This window comes from Bos grunniens, chromosome X (genome assembly GCF_055505025.1).
Source record: "Bos grunniens cultivar Pamir isolate PY7600 chromosome X, Bosgru_T2T1.0, whole genome shotgun sequence".
Classification (NCBI taxonomy): domain Eukaryota; kingdom Metazoa; phylum Chordata; class Mammalia; order Artiodactyla; family Bovidae; genus Bos; species Bos grunniens.
In genome coordinates this window covers 79,687,242-79,708,250 of record NC_141194.1, presented here as the reverse complement: position 1 = coordinate 79,708,250, position 21,009 = coordinate 79,687,242, and the positions used below count along the sequence as shown (strand labels likewise).

At 38.5% G+C, this 21,009-nt stretch overlaps 1 protein-coding gene across 4 annotated transcripts in view; it reads right to left on the bottom strand.

Moving 5' to 3' along the window:
* LRCH2 (leucine rich repeats and calponin homology domain containing 2) overlaps positions 1–21,009 on the bottom strand; it is a 104,556-nt gene that overhangs the window by 15,082 nt on the left and 68,465 nt on the right. For 3 of the 4 annotated variants that reach the window (XM_086386836.1, XM_086386839.1, XM_086386837.1), the window contains 2 exons: positions 9,738–9,786; positions 9,543–9,659 (listed from right to left, as the gene is read on the bottom strand). In XM_086386836.1, coding sequence (XP_086242962.1) covers positions 9,543–9,659; positions 9,738–9,786 — 166 coding nt within the window. Of the gene's footprint in view, positions 1–6,402; positions 8,957–9,542; positions 9,660–9,737; positions 9,787–21,009 lie in introns of those variants that run through there. The other variant, XM_086386838.1, reaches the window with a different exon arrangement.

Sequence of the window (21,009 nt, the reverse complement as noted above, 5' to 3'; positions counted from 1 at the left end):
AAAACACATAAAACACATACTTTATTTTTCCTTGGACATGAATTCTCTAACTAGTAAAGTATATATGAGGTTTATTCACATTTTGATACTTTTAAATTATCTAAATTATATGTAAAATGTAAATTGTATGTAAATATCTTTAAACTGTTTAATTTCATAATCATTTTAAACAGTCCTACTACTTACTAATAGCAAATACAAATAGTACTTTCTACATGCAAGGCATTGTTCTAAGTACATACATCAAGTAACATTTATTTCCTAAACCAATCTATTTCCCATTCATTCAGGTTTGCTGAGTCTTGTCTTAAATCCTCCTTTTTCTTAATCCACTATATACAAAACATCAGATCAGTTCTTTCTGAAAAGCCTCTCAGACTTCTGAATTCTCTCAACTATTAAACTATTAGTCTATTCTAGGCCTTATTACCTCATGATTAGTTTGCAATCTCACCATTCAAAAATGTCATTCATTTTTAAGAAACCTACTGATTTTAGGTTAAGAAATACTACATGACATGTATGTATTGACTATACAATGATAGTAACAGTGATAACAGCTAACTTATACTAGTGCTTACTATTAATATATACTTGGCACTGACTGAAGTGTCTTATATGTATACACCCACTTAATCTTAACAACTCTGAGGTAAATACTATTATCTCCATCTTATATGAGGAACAGAGGTAATATGCTTAATATCACAAGTGCTGGAATGTAAAAAGTGCTTTTACTAGGATCAATAATCAAGGAAATACAGTTTTGACACATGGCATCTGGTCCCATCACTTCATGGGAAATAGATGGGGAAACAGTGGAAACAGTGTCAGACTTTATTTTTTTGGGCTCCAAAATCACTACAGATGGTGATTGCAGCCATGAAATTAAAAGATGCTTACTCCTTGGAAGAAAAGTTATGACCAACCTAGATAGCATATTGAAAAGCAGAGACATTACTTTGCTAACAAAGGTCCATCTAGTCAAGGCTATGGTTCTTCCAGTGGTCATGTATGGATGTGAGAGCTGGACTATGAAGAAGGCTGAACGCCAAAGAATTGCTGCTTTTGAACTGTGGTGTTGGAGAAGATTCTTGAGAGTCCCTTGGACTGCAAGGAGATCCAACCAGTCCATTCTAAAGGAGATCAGTCCTGGGTGTTCTTTGGAAGGAATGATGCTAAAGCTGAAACTCCAGTACTTTGGCCACCTCATGCGAAGAGTTGACTCATTAGAAAAGACTCTGATGCTGGGAGGGACTGGGGGCAAGAGGAGAAGGGGACGACAGAGGATGAGATGGCTGGATGGCATCACTGACTCGATGGACGTGAGTTTGAGTGAACTCCGGGAGTTGGTGATGGGACAGGGAGGCCTGGCGTGCTGCAGTTCATGGGGTCGCAAAGAGTCAGACACGACTGAGCGACTGAACTGAACTGAACTGAAAGTTCTTCTGATTCCTCCATCACAGAAATTTTCCTGCAAATCAGTGGTAGATTGACCTTTTTCAAAACACTAACTCTTCTATTGGAAAAACACTAACTTTCCAATTACGTCCAAATTTCTCTGCTGGCATTCAAGGTTCTATTTAATGCCCCCCACCTTTACTTATGCAGAATTATCTTCCATAACTCTTGGAAAAATAGATAACCTACCTGGTAACTCAACCACAAACTGGAGGATGAACAGCATCAGGGATTATAAATATAAGACCTAAATTCCTCTACTGTCTCTCCTGTGGCTTACAAAAACTATCAGTAATCTACCAAGGTGTTCTTTGCAGCCAATCCCAGACAAAGCCTCAATACACTTTCAACCCAGTGTTCCAGATAGCCATTGAACAGAGCTGGCATGTGTGAATAAACCTATTTTCCACCCTTAAGCATGATGTCACTGATGGCACTTGTTCTATTTCAATAAAAGAGTAACACCTGGAGAGTGAACACCAGGACCCCAAAATAGCATCAGTCACACTATTGAAGGAGAAGAAACTCATGGACGTCAAAACAGAGGAACTGCCCAAGCTTGTTACTGCTGCAGGATTTCACCTCTAAAGGCACTGTTGAAGAGTTTCAAAAAGGTTTTCAAAAAGGTATTACAAGCATGTCACTGGAGTTTCTATGCTTCCGTGCTTTTCAACTACTGCCTTTCTTAAAAGGAACTCAAACATGAGCAGTTATACAAGTACCCACTGAAGAGGACACAGTCTGCATTCCTGACCATGACTACCTTTGCCCAACAGCCCTGATCTTTACTGCATCCTTTCATATTTTAATTGAGAATTAACACCTGATAAAAGATGACTAGTAGAAAAACAAACCAAAAACAAAAGAATGACATTTTAGTAAATAATAAGCTAAATAAGTATGGGGAAATACATACAGAAATTTGTATGCAGGTCAAGAAGCAACAGTTATAACTGGACATGGAACAACAGACTGGTTCCAAATCAGAAAAGGAGTATGTCAAGGTTGTATATTTTCACCCTGCTTATTTAACTTATATGCAGAATAGATCATGCGAAATGCCAGGCTGCATGAAGCACAAGCTAGAATCAAGATTGCCAGGAGAAATATCTATAACCTCAAATATGCAGATGACACCACCCTTATGGCAGAAAGTGAAGAAGAACTAAAGAGCCTCTTAATGAAAGTGTAAGAGGAGAGTGAAAAAGTTGGCTTAAAACTCACCATTTAGAAAACTAAGATCATGGCATCTGGTCCCATCACTTCATGGCAAACAGATGGGGAAATAATGGAAACAGTGACATACTTTATTTTCTTGGGCTCCAAAATCACTGCAGATGGTGACTGCTGCCATGAAATTAAAAGATGCTTGTTCCTTGGAAGAAAAGCTATGACCAACCTAGATAGCATATTCAAAAGCAGAGACATTACTTTGCCAACAAAGGTCTGTCTAGTCAAAGCTATGGTTTTTCCAGTAGTCATGTATGGATGTGAGAGATTTATCAATAAAGAAAGCTGAGCACTGAAGAATTGATGTTTTTGAACTGCGGTGTTGGAGAAGACTCTTGAGAGTCCCTTGGACCGCAAGGAGATCCAACCAGTCAATCCTAAAGGAAATCAGTCCTGAATATTCATTGAAAGGACTTATGCTGAAGCTGAAACTCCGATACTTGGGTCACCTCATGTGAAGAAGTGACTCACTGGAAAAGACCCTGATGCTGAGAAAGATTGAAGGCAGAAGGAGAAGGGGATGACAGAGGATGAGATGGTTAGATGGCATCACTGACTTGATGGACATGAGTTTGAGTAAACTCCGGGAGTTGGTGATGGACAAGGAAGCCTGGCGAGCTGTGGTCCATGGGGTCGCAAAGAGTTGAACACAACTGAGTGACTTGACTGAACTGAACTGAAGTCTGGAGAAGGGTATGGCAATCCACTCTAGTTCTTGCCTGGAGAATCCCATGGACAGAGGAGTCTGGCGGGCTATAGTCCATGGGGTTGCAAAGGACACGACTGAGTGAATAACACACACACACACATACACACACACATGCTAATTAAGTATACACTCTTTGCATTGGAGAAGGAAATGGCAATCCACTCCAGTGTTCTTGCCTGGAGAATCCCAGGGACGGGGGAGCCTGGTGGGCTGCTGTCTATGGGGTCACACAGAGTCGGACACGACTGAAGTGACTTAGCAGCAGTAGCTGTGGCAAGTACTGTTTTAAGCACTTTACATTATTCATTAAATAATTAATTATTCATTAAATAATTCAGTAGCTACAATAATCTTGTGAAGGAAGATACCAAAAGAGTCATTTGAAGATAAAAATAATAAGCTCAGCAAGATTAGGTAATTTACCAAATTTACCAAAGTCACTCAATTAGATATCTAAGTGAGAACTGGAACCAAAGTGGTTTGATTTCTGAGGACAAGGCTCTTAACCACTATGCTATACTCTCATTCCTAAATCCTAAATGATTAGTAGGGATTTTTCAGGAATAAGGAAATGAGCATGCTCAGAAAGAGGAGAGCACAAAGGAAAAAAGTTCAGCCTTGGAAAAAGTCAAAGAGTTGCTAATGAGACTGTGTCAGGCAATAGAACTTAGGTAAAGATGGACATGATGCTTTTTAAAAGTCCATATTTTGTTATTGCTAATGGGGAGCCAATAAAGAATTTTAAGCCAGGGATTTCTCTACAAACTGTGAAACTAGAGAAAGCAGAATCATTAAGAAGTTATTATTAACACAACTGCCCATAAAAGAAAGAATATGTGTTCCAACACAAGGAAGGGCAGTAGATATGGAGAAGAGGTAATGAACTGGAGAAAGATGTATAGTTAGCATTCTGGTGAACAAGTAGGTGAGGAGAAAGAAAGAGAGCAAGATCAAGGAAGACTGAGGTACAGAGCTTAGAAAACTGGATGGGTAATACTGCTATTAACTAAAATAAAGAATAGAGAGGAAGAGCAAGTTCCATGGTGGTGGCATGGGACAGGGAGACACGATGAATATGAAACACATGGTATCCAGACAATTAGAAACACAGGTACAGAGACAAGTGAAAAAAAGTTATGAGACGTAAATTTAGACCCAGGAGAATATGAGACATCTGAAATCATAAAAGCTTCAGAGAGAGTAAGGAAAGAGACCTAAGACCCTAAGACCCTAAGACCCTAAGAGCAAGTAGGAGAAAAATCAGAAGAAAAGTTAGCCAGGAGCATCAAAAAGAAAAAAGAAGAATCAGGGAAGGAAAATGAGGAAGAAACCAAGTAAAGGGTTTTGAGAAGAAAGATGTCTCATCACTGTCAAACGCTGAACTGAATTTTGCCGTTAATAGGTATGTTACGCTCCAGTGAGGCTATTTCAGAGAAGGCCATGGCACCCCACTCCAGTACTCTTGACTGGAAAATCCCATGGACAGAGGAGCTTGGTAGGCTGCAGTCCATGGAGTCACTGAGAGTCGGACACGACTGAGCGACTTCACTTTCACTTTTCACTTTCATGCATTGGAGAAGGAAATGACAATCCACTCCAGTGTTCTTGCCTGGAGAATCCCAGGGATGGTGGAGCCTGGTGGGCTGCCATCTATGGGGTCGCACAGAGTCAGACACGACTGAAGTGACTTAGCAGCAGCAGCAGAAGCAGTGAGACTATTTTAATGGCGAAATGGAAGTAAAAGCTGCACTGCAGTGAGTTAAGTGAAATGAAAGTTGCTCAGTTGTGTCCGACTCTTTGAGACCCCATGGACTATAGCCTGCCAGCATCTTCTGTCCACGGAATTTTACAGGCAAGAATACTGAAATGGGTTGCCATTTCTTTCTCTAGGGGATCTTCCCAACCTAGGGATTGAACCCAGGTCTCCTGCATTGCACACAGATTCTTTATCATCTGAGCCACCAGGGAAGTCCAAGAATAATAGAGTGGGTAGCCTATTCCTTCTCCAGGGGATCTTCCCAACCCAGAGATCAAACCGGGGTCTTCTGCATTGCAGGTGGATTCTTTACCAGCTGAGCTACCAGGAAAGCCCACAGTGAGTTAAGGAGTGATCAAAAACTGCAGATCTAGAAAAGGCAAGTTTGGTCCCAGAAGAAAGCAAAGAAACAAGGCAATAGCTGAAAAGGGAATCAGGGATAACAGTAGAGGTCTGAGCACATTTATAAGATGGAAGGTAAAGAGACAGGACATAGAAGAGTGAGCAGATAATTGATAAAGGAAAGAAACAGAGGATGATGCAGTCAAAAACTCGATGAGACTTATATTATTGTTACTCAAGTACTATTCTAATTTAAAATATCCATTATACACAAAAACTTAGAAAGATATTTGTTTTGCATTACTGTACATATTTAAATATCCTAAAACCCAAATCTGAAAATATACATAGATTTAAAGTATTCTGTAAGTCCAAATTCTTACTAATTCACCTCAGCTATCCTCAGTTAATATTAGTTTGAAAAACTGAAGTTTCATTAATTCAAAATTCAAAATTCAAATACTATACAATAAAGGCCTATTTAAAAAACAAAGATCAGTTTGTTCATCTCTGAAGCTCATATTAACTTCACAGAAAAGACAGTACTTGTGCACAAACTTACTCAGAACAAATCAATTCACTTGACAAGCCCAGCTGGCTTCCCTATTCTGGTACAGTTAAACACAGTCAGAAAAAATATTTTCCTTCAGGTTAAGCCTAATTAAACTATCGTACTATATTTACAAAATTAAATAAGTATTCTAAGAGTCATAATGCTTTATCACAAAAGTAACGAGATACATTTGAAGACAAATATATATATGGCATTTAAATAAATCAAATAATCCATGTTGATGTATGGCAAAACCAATACAATATTGTAAAGTAATTAGCCTCTAATTAAAATAAATAAATTTATATTAAAATAAATAAACTATGTTAAAAAACTAATTTAGAACAGTTATCTAGTGTTTTTAACTTTATTTAAAAAAAAATCAAATGCATTTAGAAATTTGTATTGTCATTCCATTATTTCATTCCAATATTTCATGATGAAATATTCCATCATTTCATTACAAGAAATGAAAGCTTATAATTTACATTGAACATTATCAACAAAAGGTTAGATTTTCATACCTTGTTTATATACTAACACATTTCTCTAAGATTTTTTTTTAAAGTAATGTATTTTCTGGAATACCTTTACTTTGAGAAATGCAGTGGTTTTATTTCAGCAACAATGACATTAAATTTTATTTACTAGAATAGTAATCTAAACAAGGGTGGCCAAGAGTCTAAAAGTTAACATAACTCTCCTACAATGATCTACTTACTCATATAGTTTGACCTAAATTATCTTCTTACTCACATTATCTGGCCAATTATGTTGAAACATTTTTTAATTTCGTCTCAGGGGCTTACCTGAAAAACATACCTCCCCAAACCAGTCCCAGCAACTAAGAAACTGGAGAGCTAGAGTTTACACACACACATTTTCAATAAATCTCCTAAATAACAGCATCATGAATAATTTACCATGGGACACAAACAAAGAAATCCTGTGGTTCAGTCATTTATATGTGCTGGGGTAAAGTTGCACAAAAGCTCTATGTTTCATAACAAAGCAAGTTAAAGGAGCCATCACTGAGTGAGTTTAGTGATAATTTGATATATATCTCTAGAGTAGTATACATTAACTATGTATCTAAATTAAGTTCAATATTATATCTTATGAGTAAGCCTTTTAATTCCTGAGGGATAAGTGATTAAAAGAAATTTTCTTTTTGAAAGAAAGATACTTCACAGAAATCGATGATATTTTAACCATGAAAACACTGGCAAATCTGAACAACACTTTTGACTTCACTTAGTAGTATCTCAGGAGAAGGCGATGGCACTCCACTCCAGTACTCTTGCCTGGAAAATCCCATGGACGGAGGAGCCTGGTAGGCTGCAGTCCATGGAGTCGCTCAGAGTCGGACACGACTGAGCGACTTGACTTTCACTTTTCACTTTCATGCATTGGAGAAGGAAATGGCAACCCATTCCAGTGTTCTTGCCTGGAGAATCCCAGATGGGGGAGCCTGGTGGGCTGCCGTCCATGGGGTTGCACAGAGTCGGACACGACTGAAGCAACTTAGCAGTAGTATCTCAATTTTACAGTTTTTTTAACATCTTAGGAAAAAATTGTTGACATTCAATTTCTTACAGTGTCCTAACACTGACATCTTCTGACTATTGAGGAGAACTACATATCTGCTTAAAACATTTCCCAGTACTTGAAGCTTATCTTTGCACCTACTTTATTAACTATAGTAGAAATTCACATTTGTTGAATGATGATTATGGACTCTTCAAATATTATCTTATTTGATCCCTTAGCAACTTATAAAATGGTAATATTATGGAAGGTATACTTAAGCCATAGAAAACAAAATATTAAACAACAAATTATTCTAATTAAATCAAACAACTATTTTTTAAGGTTCACTGAGGCTTATATTAAGATTTTTATTGAGAGTTTTACTTGAGTTACAATAAATTAAAAACACAAAAGTGTTCATTTGGTATTAGGCTATCCCAGTAGATCAACAGGCAGCACAGCATAGGCTCTGGGTTCAATGAACTCAGACGTTTGTTACCCTAAGTGACCTGGAGCATATTACTTAGCCTCTCTGTGCCTTAATTTGCCCATCTATAAAGTAAACATGGTAATAAACGTACTTACTCATAGGGTTGTTATAAAGATTAAATGAGTTGATATTTGTAAAGTAAGTACTTAGAACAGTGCCTGGCACTTACTAACTGTCACATATAAGTATTTTGACAAACAGAATCTGTATGCTTTTACTACACTAATGATCAAATAAATATCAAATCTCTTTTATTAGTTAAAAATATTAAAATTTATACCACATCATCAGTTACTCATCAAGTTTTATCTGTTAACAAATTTCCTTTAGTGCCTTTGTTCAAGTTCCATAAACAAAAAAAGGGGACTTTAAATTAATAAATACCAGAATGTAAATATAACTGCAGATTTGTAAAGGGTATTGACCAGGGTTCTACCTAGAATGTCTTTCCCTTTTTCCCTTTGTCTTTTATTTCTTCATTATCTCTCATATTGACCAGGTAACATGAGGCTCATTAAAAGGATCCAGTAATTATTTGTTGACAGCATAAACTTACACAGACTAAGACATATAACATTTTTGTTTTGGGCATATGATACTACTTCCAAATATATGTTACACATACATAAAAAGAAAACTGATCAATGTGCATAGAGATCCACTTTTATCAAACTGATAACAGCATGAAATAAGAACTATGTACTTATATATGTATTTATTATTAGACAAAATTAGGTTTGGGGAAACAGAAAAAGTCCACAAAGACAACAACATTTGCTGAATAGAGCAGGAACTTCTTTTCACTGTTCATTTGAATCAGAAATTCCAATAACAAATTCAAGAGTACTCCAATTCTAATGACTGGTCACTACAAATACAGCAGACCTGAATCACAAATAGACAAAAAATATTTCAATGTTTACGAAGGCGTATGCAATGAAATTTCATTAAAATCCTGCTAACTAGAAATTTGAGATAATTCAGATGGCCTGAGCCTTTAATTGAGACAAAACATCATCCTAAGAAATATATTAAGGTAATAAGAAAATGGGGGAGAGGCTTTTTAGAATTATATAAATAGCATTTATTTACATTGAAACAGTTAAATGCTAATTGTGAAAATGTGTCAACTCTATTGAAACAAACTCAATGAAAGACCTTTTTAGGCAATTCTTTTAAAACATTATTACATATAGCTACAACAATCAGTGTAGTAAACATTCATATTTCTTGTAAAGTATCTGGCAAATCACAATTCACTCTGATCTACTCTTAATTATTTTGAATGGCTGAAATTTTATGGAAATAACTGGATCATATAATTATACCACATGCATGTAGTAAATCAAGATAAAATAACACATTTACTATATTTAACTAGAGAGTTATATTCTGTCATATTGATGTAAAACAAAATGGGTAAAATCAAAACTAATAATTACAAAGTACATTTTATAATTGAATAAAGTACCTTTAAATATTCTTTTCTAATCTGTTTGCTCCGCCTCCTTTCTTCACTCTGCCAGATTATAGGGTGAGATTCTGGCCATTGCTGCCCATCTGTTTGATCCTTTTGATTTTCTAAGGGCTGTAACAAGATAATTTATTTTAATGAAATAAATGAGAAAAAAATATTAGATATAACAGAAATTTAATTTCTTCTTACCTGCCATATGAGGGGTGATAATGGTGAATTAACTTCATCTGCTGAGACACTAAAAAATTAAAAATGGCTTATTATTTAAAATATTTAGAATTACTCTTAGGTATACATTTTTAACATTATAAAATTATCAGTTTTTTCTTTTTACCAGAAATCTAAAGAATTTACCCATGCCTATGCTTTGAACTAATAACATAAAACTTTTACAAACCGTATTCAATTCTGATTAACTTATGCTCGTTTAAAAAACATCAAAATGCATTTATTATTTAATAACACCCTATGCATAGAGCTACTCTAAAGACTTTTGAGCCCAAAAGAAATGTAGTATCTGGAGATATATAGTCAAAAATATTATAGGATATTTATTATATTAATTCATTACGAAAAACTAAAAAAAAAAATGCAATTTCTTTAGATGATCTGCATGAAACTTCAAGTGACCTAATATAATTGGAGTTCCAAAATAATATATGCTATGTGATAGGAATGATGAAGATAAATAAAGACTTCAAAATTTCAAATTTCATGAAAACAATAAACACACAACACACAAATTTGAGCACAATGAACTCCAAGCAAAAAAAAAAAAAGACGAATACTACAATAAGATACATCACAATTAAATTAAAAGCAAATGATAAAGATAAAATATAAAAAGCAGCCAGAGAAAAAAATACACATTAGGCTCAGTAAACTGACAAGAGATTTCTCAAAGGAAACACTGCAATCCAGAAGACAGGAGAAAAACCTCTTTAAGGTACCAAAAGAAAACGAAATTCTCAAATACATTCTCATATATATATATATGCTAGTATAAAATTCTCATTTGATAACTTTGTTTTGTATACTAGCAAAGATATCTTTCAAAAATGAAAGTGAAATACTCTTTTATGGCCACACCATGTGGCTTATGGGATCTTAGTTCCCTGACCAGGGGTTGAACTAACCACTGGACAACCAGGGAATTGTCAAGACGTTTTAAAACATTACAGAAACTGAAGGATTCAACATCAGCAGACCAGCAGTAAAAGTAATGTGAAAATAGTTCTTTCAGATAGAAGGAAAATGATATGCATGGAAATACAGAACTACACAAAGGAACTAAGGCTACTGGATGGTAACTAAAGGGGTAAAGATAGAAGACATTATTCTGATTAAATCTCTTTAAAGAAAAAATTGACTAAAGTAAGAATAATAACCATGTAAAATACACAGAAGAACTGTACAACAAAGATCTTCACGACCCAGATAATCACGATGGTGTGATCACTCATCTAGAACCAGACATCCTGGAATGTGAAGTCAAGTGGGCCTTAGGAAGCATCACTACGAACAAAGCTAGTGGAGGTGATGGAATTCCAGTGGAGCTATTTCAAATCCTGAAAGATGATGCTGTGAAATTGCTGCACCCAATATGCCAGCAAATTGGGAAAACTCAGCAGTGACCACAGGACTGGAAAAGGTCCGTTTTCATTCCAATCCCAAAGAAAGGCAATGCCAAAGAATGCTCAAACTACCGCACAATTGTACTCATCTCACATGCTAGTAAAGTAATGCTCAAAATTCTCCAAGCCAGGCTTCAGCAATATGTGAACCATGAACTTCCTGATGTTCAAGCTGGTTTTAGAAAAGGCAGAGGAACCGGAGATCAAATTTCCAACATCCGCTGGATCATGGAAAAAGCAAGAGAGTTCCAGAAAAACATCTATTTCTGCTTTATTGACTATGCCAAAGCCTTTGACTATGTGGATCACAATAAACTGTGGAAAATTCTGAAAGAGATGGGAATACCAGACCACCTGATCTGCCTCTTGAGAAATCTGTATGCAGGTCAGGAAGCAACAGTTAGAACTGTTAGGAACAACAGTTAGGAACAGTTAGGAACAACAGACTGGTCTTAAATAGGAAATGGAGTACGTCAAGGCTGTATATTATCACCCTGCTTATTTAACTTCTACGCAGAGTACATCATGAGAAACGCTGGACTGGAAGAAACACAAGCTGGAATCAAGATGGCCGTGAGAAATATGAATAACCTCAGATATGCAGATGACATCACCCTTATGGCAAAAAGTGAAGAGGAACTAAAAAGCCTCTTGATGAAGGTGAAAGAGGAGAGTGAAAAAGTTGGCTTAAAGCTCAACATTCAGAAAACGAAGATCATAGCATCTGGTCCCATCACTTCACGGGAAATAGATGGGGAAATAGTAGAAACAGTGTCAGACTTTATTTTTGGGGGCTCCAAAATCACTGCAGATGGTGATTGCAGCCATGAAATTAAAAGACGCTTACTCCTTGGAAGGAAAGTTATGACCAACCTAGACAGCCTATTCAAAAGCAGAGACATTACTTTGCCAACAAAGGGTCGTCTAGTTAAGGCTATGGTTTTTCCTGTGGTCATGTATGGATGTGAGAGTTGGACTGTGAAGAAGGCTGAGCACCGAAGAAATTGATGCTTTTGAATTGTGGTGTTGGAGAAGACTCTTGAGAGTCCCTTGGACTGCAAGGAGATCCAACCAGTCCATTCTGAAGGAGATCAGCCCTGGGATTTTTTTGGAGGGAATGATGCTGAAGCTGAAACTCCAGTACTTTGGCCACCTCATGCGAAGAGTTGACTCACTGGAAAAGACTCTGATGCTGGGAAGGATTGCGGGCAGGAGGAGAATGGGACGACAGAGGATGAGATGACTGGATGGCATCACTGACTCGATGGACGTGAGTCTGAGTGAACTCCGGGAGTTGGTGATGGACAGGGAGGCCTGGCGTGCTGCGATTCATGGGGTCACAAAGAGTTGGACATGACTGAGGGACTGAACTGAACTGAATATCCCAAGTCCGGGGTCGGGGCGGCAGCCGAGAGGAACTACCCCGTGTCTGAGGTCAGGGGATGCATTCGTGAGTGCCAGGCTGCGACTGTGGAGGAGCAGCTGAGAGGAGGTACCCCAAGTCCAAGATCAGGGGCGGCAGCTGGGAGGAGCTACCCCACGTCCAAGGAGCGGTGGCTGCGCAGGCACAGGAGGGCCAAGAGGAGCTACTCCATGTTCAAGGTCAGGAGGGGCAGCAGTGAAGAGATACCCCTCATCCAAGGTAAGGAGCAGTGGCTGCACTTTGCTGGAGCAGCCATGAAGAGATACCCAAGTAAAACGGTAGGTGTTGCAAGAGGGCATCAGAGGGCAGACACACTGAAACCATAATCACAGAAAACTAGTCAATCTAATCACACTAGGACCACAGCCTTGTCTAACTCAATGAAACTAAGCCATGCCCAGTGGGGCCACCCAAGACGGGCAGGTCATGGTGGAGAGGTCTGACAGAATGTGGTCCACTGGAGATGGAAATGGAAAACCACTTCAGTATTCTTGCCTTGAGAACCCCATGAACAGTATGAAAAGGAAAAATGCTAGGATACTGAAAGAGGAACTCCCCAGGTCTGTAGGTGCCCAATATGCTACTGGAGATCAATGGAGAAATAACTCCAGAAAGAATGAAGGGATGGAGCCAAAGCAAAAACAATACCCAGCTGTGGATGTGACTGGTGAGAGGAGCATGGTCCAATGCTGTAAAGAGTAATACTGCATAGGAACCTGGATGTTAGGTCCATGAATCAAGGCAAATTGGAAGTGGTCAAACAGGAGATGGCAAGAGTAAACGTCAACATTCTTGGAATCAGCGAACTAAAATGGACCGGAATAGGTGAATTTAACTCAGATGACCATTATATCTACTACTGTGGGCAGGAATCCCTTAGAAGAAATGGAGTAGCCATCATGGTCAACAAAAGAGTCCAAAATGCAGTACTTGGATGCAATCTCAAAAACAAGAGAATGATCTCTGTTCGTTTCAAAGGCAAACCATTCAGTATCACAGTAATCCAAGTCTATGCCCCAACCAGTAATGCTGAAGAAGCTGAAGTTGAACAGTTCTATGAAGACCTACAAGACCTTCTAGAACTAACACCCAAAAAAGATGTCCTTTTCATTATAGGGGACTGGAATGCAAAAGTAGGAAGTCAAGAAACACCTGGAGTAACAGGCAAATTTGGCCTTGGAATATTGAATGAAGCAGGGCAAAGGCTAATAGAGTTTTGCCAAGAGAACGTACTAGTCATAGCAAACACCCTCTTCCAACAACACAAGAGAAGACTCTATACATGGACATCACCAGATGGTCAACACCAAAATCAGATTGATTATATTCTTTGCAGCCAAAGATGGAGAAGCTCTATACGGTCAACAAAAACAACACCGGGAGCTGACTGTGGATCATATCATGAGCTCCTTATTGTCAACTTCAGACTTAAATTGAAGAAAGTAGGGAAAACCACTAGACCATTCAGGTATGACCTAAATCAAATCCCTTATGATTATACAGTGGAAATGAGAAATAGATTTAAGGGACTAGATCTGATAGACAGTGCCTGATGAACTATGGACTGAGCTTCGTGACATTGTACAGGAGACAGGGATCAAGACCATCCCCACTGAAAAGAAATGCAAAAAATCAAAATGGCTGTCTGGGGAGGCCTTACAAATAGCTGTGAAAAGAAGAGAAGCAAAAAGCAAAGGAGAAAAGAAAAAATTTAAGCATCTGAATGCAGAGTTCCAAAGAATAGCAAGGAAAGATAAGAAAGCCTTCTTCAGCAATCAATGCAAAGAAATAGAGGAAAACAACATAATGGGAAAGAATAGAGATCTCTTCAAGAAAATTAGAAATACCAAGGGAACATTTCATGCAAAGATGGGCTTGATAAAGGACAGAAATTGTAGGGACCTAACAAAAGCAGAAGATATTAAGAAGAGGTGGCAAGAATACACAGAAGAACTGTACAAAAATGTTCTTCATGACCAAGATAATCACAATGGTGTGATCACTCATCTAGAACCAGACATCCTGGAATGTGAAGTCAAGTGGGCCTTAGAAAGCATCGCTATGAACAAAGCTAGTGGAGGTGATGGAATTCCAGTTGAGCCCTTTCAAATCCTGAAAGATGATGCTGTGAAATTGCTGCACTCAATATGCCAGCAAATTGGGAAAACTCAGCAGTGGCCACAGGACTAGAATTCCAATCCCAAAGAAAGGCAGTGCCAAAGAATGCTCAAACTACCGCACAATTGTACTCATCTCACATGCTAGTAAAGTAATGCTCAAAATTCTCCAAGCCAGGCTTCAGCAATACGTGAACCGTGAACTTCCAGATGTTCAAGCTGGTTTTAGAAAAGGCAGAGGAACCAGAGATCAAATTGCCAACATCCACTCGATCATCGAAAAAGTAAGGGAGTTCCAGAAAAACATCTACTTCAGCTTTATTTACTATGCCAAAGCCTTTGACTGTGTGGATCACAATAAACTGTGGAAAATTCTGAAAGAGATGGGAGTACCAGACCACCTGATCTGCCTCTTGAGAAACCTATATGCAGGTCAGGAAGCAACAGTGAGAACCGGACATGGAACAACAAACTGGTTCCAAATAGAAAAAGGAGTACGTCAAGGCTGTATATTGTCACCCTGTTCATTTAACTTCTATGCAGAGTACATCATGAGAAACGCTGGACTGGAAGAAGCACAAGCTGGAATCAAGATTGCCGGGAGAAATATCAATAACCTCAGATATGCAGATGACACCACCCTTATGGCAGAAAGTGAAGAGGAACTAAAAAGCCTCTTGATGAAGGTGAAAGAGGAGAGTGAAAAAGTTGGCTTAAAGCTCAACATTCAGAGAACGAAGATCATGGCATCTGGTCCCATCACTTCATGGGAAATAGATGGGGAAACAGTGGAAACAGTGTCAGACTTTATTTTTTGGGGCTCCAGGGTCTCTGCGGATGGTGATTGTAGCCATGAAACTAAAAGACACTTACTCCTTGGAAGGAAAGTTATGACCAACCTAGACAGCGTATTCAAAAGCAGAGACATTACTTTGCCAACCAAGGTCTGTCTAGTCAAGGCTGTGGTTTTTTCCAGTAGTCATTATTGGATGTGAGAGTTGGACTGTGAAGAAAGCTGAGTGCTGAAGAATTGATGCTTTTGAACTGTGGTATTGGAGAAGACGCTTGAGAGTCACATGGACTGCAAGGAGATCCAACCAGTCCATTCTAAAGGAGATCAGTCCTGGGTGTTTTTTGGAAGGAATGATGCTGAAGCTGAAACTCCAGTACTTTGGCCACCTCATGTGAAGAGTTGACTCATTGGAAAAGACTCTCATGCTGGGAGGGATTGGGGACAGGAAGAGAAGGGGATGACAGAGGATGAGATGGCTGGATGGCATCACTGACTCGATGGACGTGAGTTTGAGTGAACTCTGACAGTTAGTGATGGACAGGGAGGCCTGGCATGCTGCAGTTCATGGGTTCGCAAAGAGTCGGACACGACTGAGCGACTGAACTGAAATGAACTGATGTTAACACAAATGTAAAACGTATGGCAACAATACTGCAAAGGCCAGGAGGGAAGATATAGAAGTATACTCTTGTTCTTATCCAATATATATATGGCATAATAGCACTTAAAGATAGACTGTGATAAATTAAATATACTTTAAACCCTAAAACAATCACTAACATAACAACTAGTTATGTCTAATAAGCCCACAACAGAGATAAATAGGAATTTAAAATGTAATTCAAAAGATAGGAGAAAAAGAAGGAAGATATTAAAAATAATGCATAAGACAAAATTTAAACACCTAATGATAGAGTAGACTTAAATCCATTAATACCAGTAGTTTCAATTAAATATTAAAAATCCTAACATTGGAATTAATAGTTAGATTGTCAGATTTGATAGAAAAGGAAGATGCTACCATATGCTAACAACAAGAAACTGCCTTTCTCCATAAAGACACAAATAGGTTAAATATAAAAGGAAGAAGAAAGATATATCATGTAAACACTCAGAAAGAAACTAAACTAGAAGAAAGCTGAGGTGACTCTATACTATCAGGGAAGTATACTTCAGAGCAAAGAATATAACCAGGGGACTTCCCTGGCGGTCCAATGGTTAAGAGTCTGTGCATCTCTTGAAGGGGGCATGGGTTTGATCCCTGATTGAGGAACTAAGACCCTGTACACCACACACAAAAAAGCCACCCTAACCAGGAATATTTAAAAAGTCATTTTATAATGACAAAGATGTAAATCCACCAAAAGGACATTATAATCCTAAACATTTATGTATTTAATAACAGCTTTAGAATATATGAAGGAAAAATGAAAGAACTTTAAAGAGAAAGACAAATTCACAGTGTTGGAAATTTCAAATAGTCTCCTATCACTGCAGATGGTGACTGCAGCCATGAAATTAAAAGATGCTTACTCCTTGGAAGGAAAGTTATGACCAACCCAAAGCATATTGAAAAGCAGAGACATTACTTTGCCAACAAAGGTTCGTCTAGTCAAGGCTATGGTTTTTCCTATGGTCATGTATGGATGTGAGAGTTGGACTGTGAAAAAAGTTGAGTGCCAAAGAATTGATGCTTTTGAACTGTGGTCTGGAGAAGACTCTTGAGAGTCCCTTGGACTACAAGGAGATCCAACCAGTCCATTCTGAAGGAGATCAGCCCTGGGATTTCTTTGGAAGGAATGATGCTAAAGCTGAAACTCCAGTACTTTGGCCACCCCATGCGAAGAGTTGACTCATTGGAAAAGACTCTGATGCTTGGAGGGATTGGGGAAAAGAGGAGAAGGGGACGACAGAGGATGAGATGGCTGGATGGCATCACTGACTCAATGGACGTGAGTCTGAGTGAACTCCGGGAGTTGGTGATGGACAGGGAGGCCTGGCGTGCTGCGATTCATGGGGTCGCAAAGAGTCGGACACGACTGAGTGACTGATCTGATCTGATCTGATTAATTGATAAAAGAAACACTGTTTTGCACCCAGGTGGTGGTAGGGTGGTGAAGACAAACAATGAACAAATAAAGAAGTCTGAGATATGAATAATAAAGTACTGAGAATGTCAGATGGTAAAAAAGTATATATTTACAATGTCAGACAGTACTAAGTTCTGTGGAGAAAAGTAAAGCAGGGTATGCGAAAAGGGAAGAAGGAATGAGGAAGAGACGCTCTTTTATCTAAGCTGTCCAGGGAATCTCGTGCTGAAGCAATGAAAGTTGAGCAGAAACGTAAAGACAAGGGAATAAGCCATATGGTTTTCTGAGAGGAAATCATTTCAATAGAGGCAAAAGCTTTGAGGGGGTGGGAAACTTGGGAGTATTGGGAGTCAACAAGGAGGCCCATATAACTAGAGAAGAATTAACAAGCAGGAAGAACAAGGCAAAAGGAATGCAGTAGAGAGCCAAATAATGCAAAGGTTCACAAGTCCTTAAAAGACCCTAGTTTTTATTCTGAATGAAATGAGAGATCATTAGAAAATTCTGAAGAACGACATGATGCAACTTACATTTTAAAAATACCAATCTGATTCTTCTTCTTTTTTTTAATTGAAAACAGACTAGAAAGAAGCAAGGATGGAAAGGAGACTTGGTAGAAGGCTGTTATAACTGAAGTAAGAGATTTCTAGGGCTGGGGTGATAGTTGTGGAGGTGGTAAGACATGATCAGATTCTGGGCATATTTTGAAGGTAGAGTCAATAGAATTTGCTAAAGGATTAGTTGTGGAATGTGAAAGAAAGTGACAAGTTACAGATGACTCTGAGGTCTTTGAGCTGAGCAACTATTAATAGAAGGATGGAGCTGACATTTTCTGAAATGGGGAAAAATGCAAGAAGAGTTAAGTTTTGAGGGACAAAGAGAATGATTAAAAGTGCTATATGGGAAGGTTAAGTCTCAAATGCATCATACATCCTAGCAGAGCTGTTGAGTAGGTAACAGGCAATACAACTCTGCTGTGTGTGTGTGTATGTATATATATACATATGTACACAGAAATACACATGCACATGCAGATGTTCATGCATATATACAGAAAACTGGTTTAAGGGGAAAATACCAAAATATTAAGGCTTGTCATTTCTGGGGAGTAGGATAATAGATGATTCTTTTTTTCCTTTATGACAAAATTTTCCTATTTTTAAACAATAAAGCTACATTATTCTGATAAACAGGAAAAAACTAAAATTTTGTTTTGTTTTTAAAGAAGAAATTAGGTGACTGTTCTGAAAATGAGAAAAGTGAAAGTAAGAGTTTTGTAAAGAAAAGGCCAAGATTGAATATCACCATTTTGAAGTTTGGGTAATTGGGGCTTTCTCAAGAGAATGTTAGGAACCTGGTGAGGAAGCTTAAGATAGAAATGAAAGAAACTGACAATGTATGGCAAAAACTACTACAATATTGTAAAGTAATTAGCCTACAATTAAAATAAATTAAAAAAGGAAAGAAACTGAGAAGGAAGGTAATAACAGAAACTTCAAGGACAAAAAACATGTGAGATAAAGAATCAGTATTCAAAAAGGGAGAGAGTGGGTTAAATCCAGTTTAATGCAGGAGATATAGAAGATGAGGGCTCAAACCCTGGGTCAGGAAGAGCTGCTGGAAGAGGAAATGGCAATCCACTCCAGTATTCTTGCCAGAAGAATCCCATGGTCAGAGGAGCCTGGTGGGCTACAACCCATGGGATCACAAAGAGTTGGACATGACTGAATGACTGAGCACACACATACACACAAGTGAAATTTGAGACAGATGAATGTTTCTAGATTTGGGTATAAAAAGTTATCTTATACCTGAACTGAATTCTAAAGCCTAAGTGAAAAATTGTTCAAGCTGGTTTTAGAAAAGGCAGAGGAACCAGAGATCAAATTGCCAACATCCACTGGATCACGGAAAAAGCAAGAGAGTTCCAGAAAAACATCTATTTCTGTTTTATTGACTATGCCAAAGCCTTCGACTGTGTGGATCACAATAAACTGTGGAAAATTCTGAAAGAGATGGGAATACCAGACCACCTGACCGGCCTCTTGAGAAATCTATATGCAGGTCAGGAAGCAACAGTTAGAACTGGACATGGAACAACAGACTGGTTCCAAATAGGAAAAGGAGTACGTCAAGGCTGTATATTGTCACCCTGCTTATTTAACTTCTATGCAGAGTACATCATGAGAAACGTTGGACTGGATGAAACACAAGCTGGAATCAAGATCGCCGGGAGAAATATCAGTAACCTCAGATATGCAGATGACACCACCCTTATGGCAGAAAGTGAAGAGGAACTAAAAAGCCTCTTGACAAAAGTGAAAGAGGAGAGGGAAAAAATTGGCTTAAAGCTCAACATTCAGAAAACGAAGATCATGGCATCCGGTCCTATCACTTCATAGGAAATAGATGGGGAAAGAGTGGAAACAGTTTTTTTTTTTTTTTTTTAAAGAAAAAAACAGACTTTATTTTTTGGGGCTCCAAAATCACTGCAGATGATGACTGCAGCCATGAAATTAAAAGACGCTTACTCCTTGGAAGGAAAGTTATGACCAACCCAAAGCATATTCAAAAGCAGAGACATTACTTTGCCAACAAAGGTCCATCTAGTCAAGGCTATGGTTTTTCCTGTGGTCATGTATGGATATGAGAGTTGGACTGTGAAGAAGGCTGAGCACTGAAGAATTGATGCTTTTGAACTGTGGTGTTGGAGAAGACTCTTGAAAGTCCCTTGGACTGCAAGGAGATCCAACCAGTCCATTCTGAAGGAGATCAGCCCTGGGATTTCTTTGGAAGGAATGATGCTAAAGCTGAAACTCCAGTACTTTGGCCACCTCAGGCGAAGAGTTGACTCACTGTTAAAGACTCTGATGCTGGGAGGAATTGGCCACCTCACGCGAAGAGTTGACTCACTGGAAAAGACTCTGATGCTGGGAGGGATTGAGGGCAGGAGAAGACGGGGACGACAGAGGATGAGATGGCTAGATGGCATCACCGACTCAATGGACGTCAGTCTGAGTGAACTCAGGGAGTTGTTGATGGACAGGGAGGCCTGGCGTACTGCGATTCATGGGGTCGCAGAGTCGGACATGACTGAGCGACTGAACTGAACTGAACTGAAGTGAAAAATGGAAGAAGAAGGGGCAATTCCAGCAGAAACACCAGGACACAGAACACAGAGATATGAAATCATGTTGGAATAAAGGAAGGAGTACTATGGTTCCTAGCTGTAAAACGTGCCAGTGCAAGAGTACACAGGCTGAGGCTTACAAGCTAGGCAGAAACTCACTTCAATCTTGTGGGTTAAGCCAAACATTTTAAGTTTTATTCTAAAAGTTAGAAAAAGAAGATTAATAACTTGGAAACACATGTCAGGCCTGTGCTTTAGAACCATCACTCTAAAA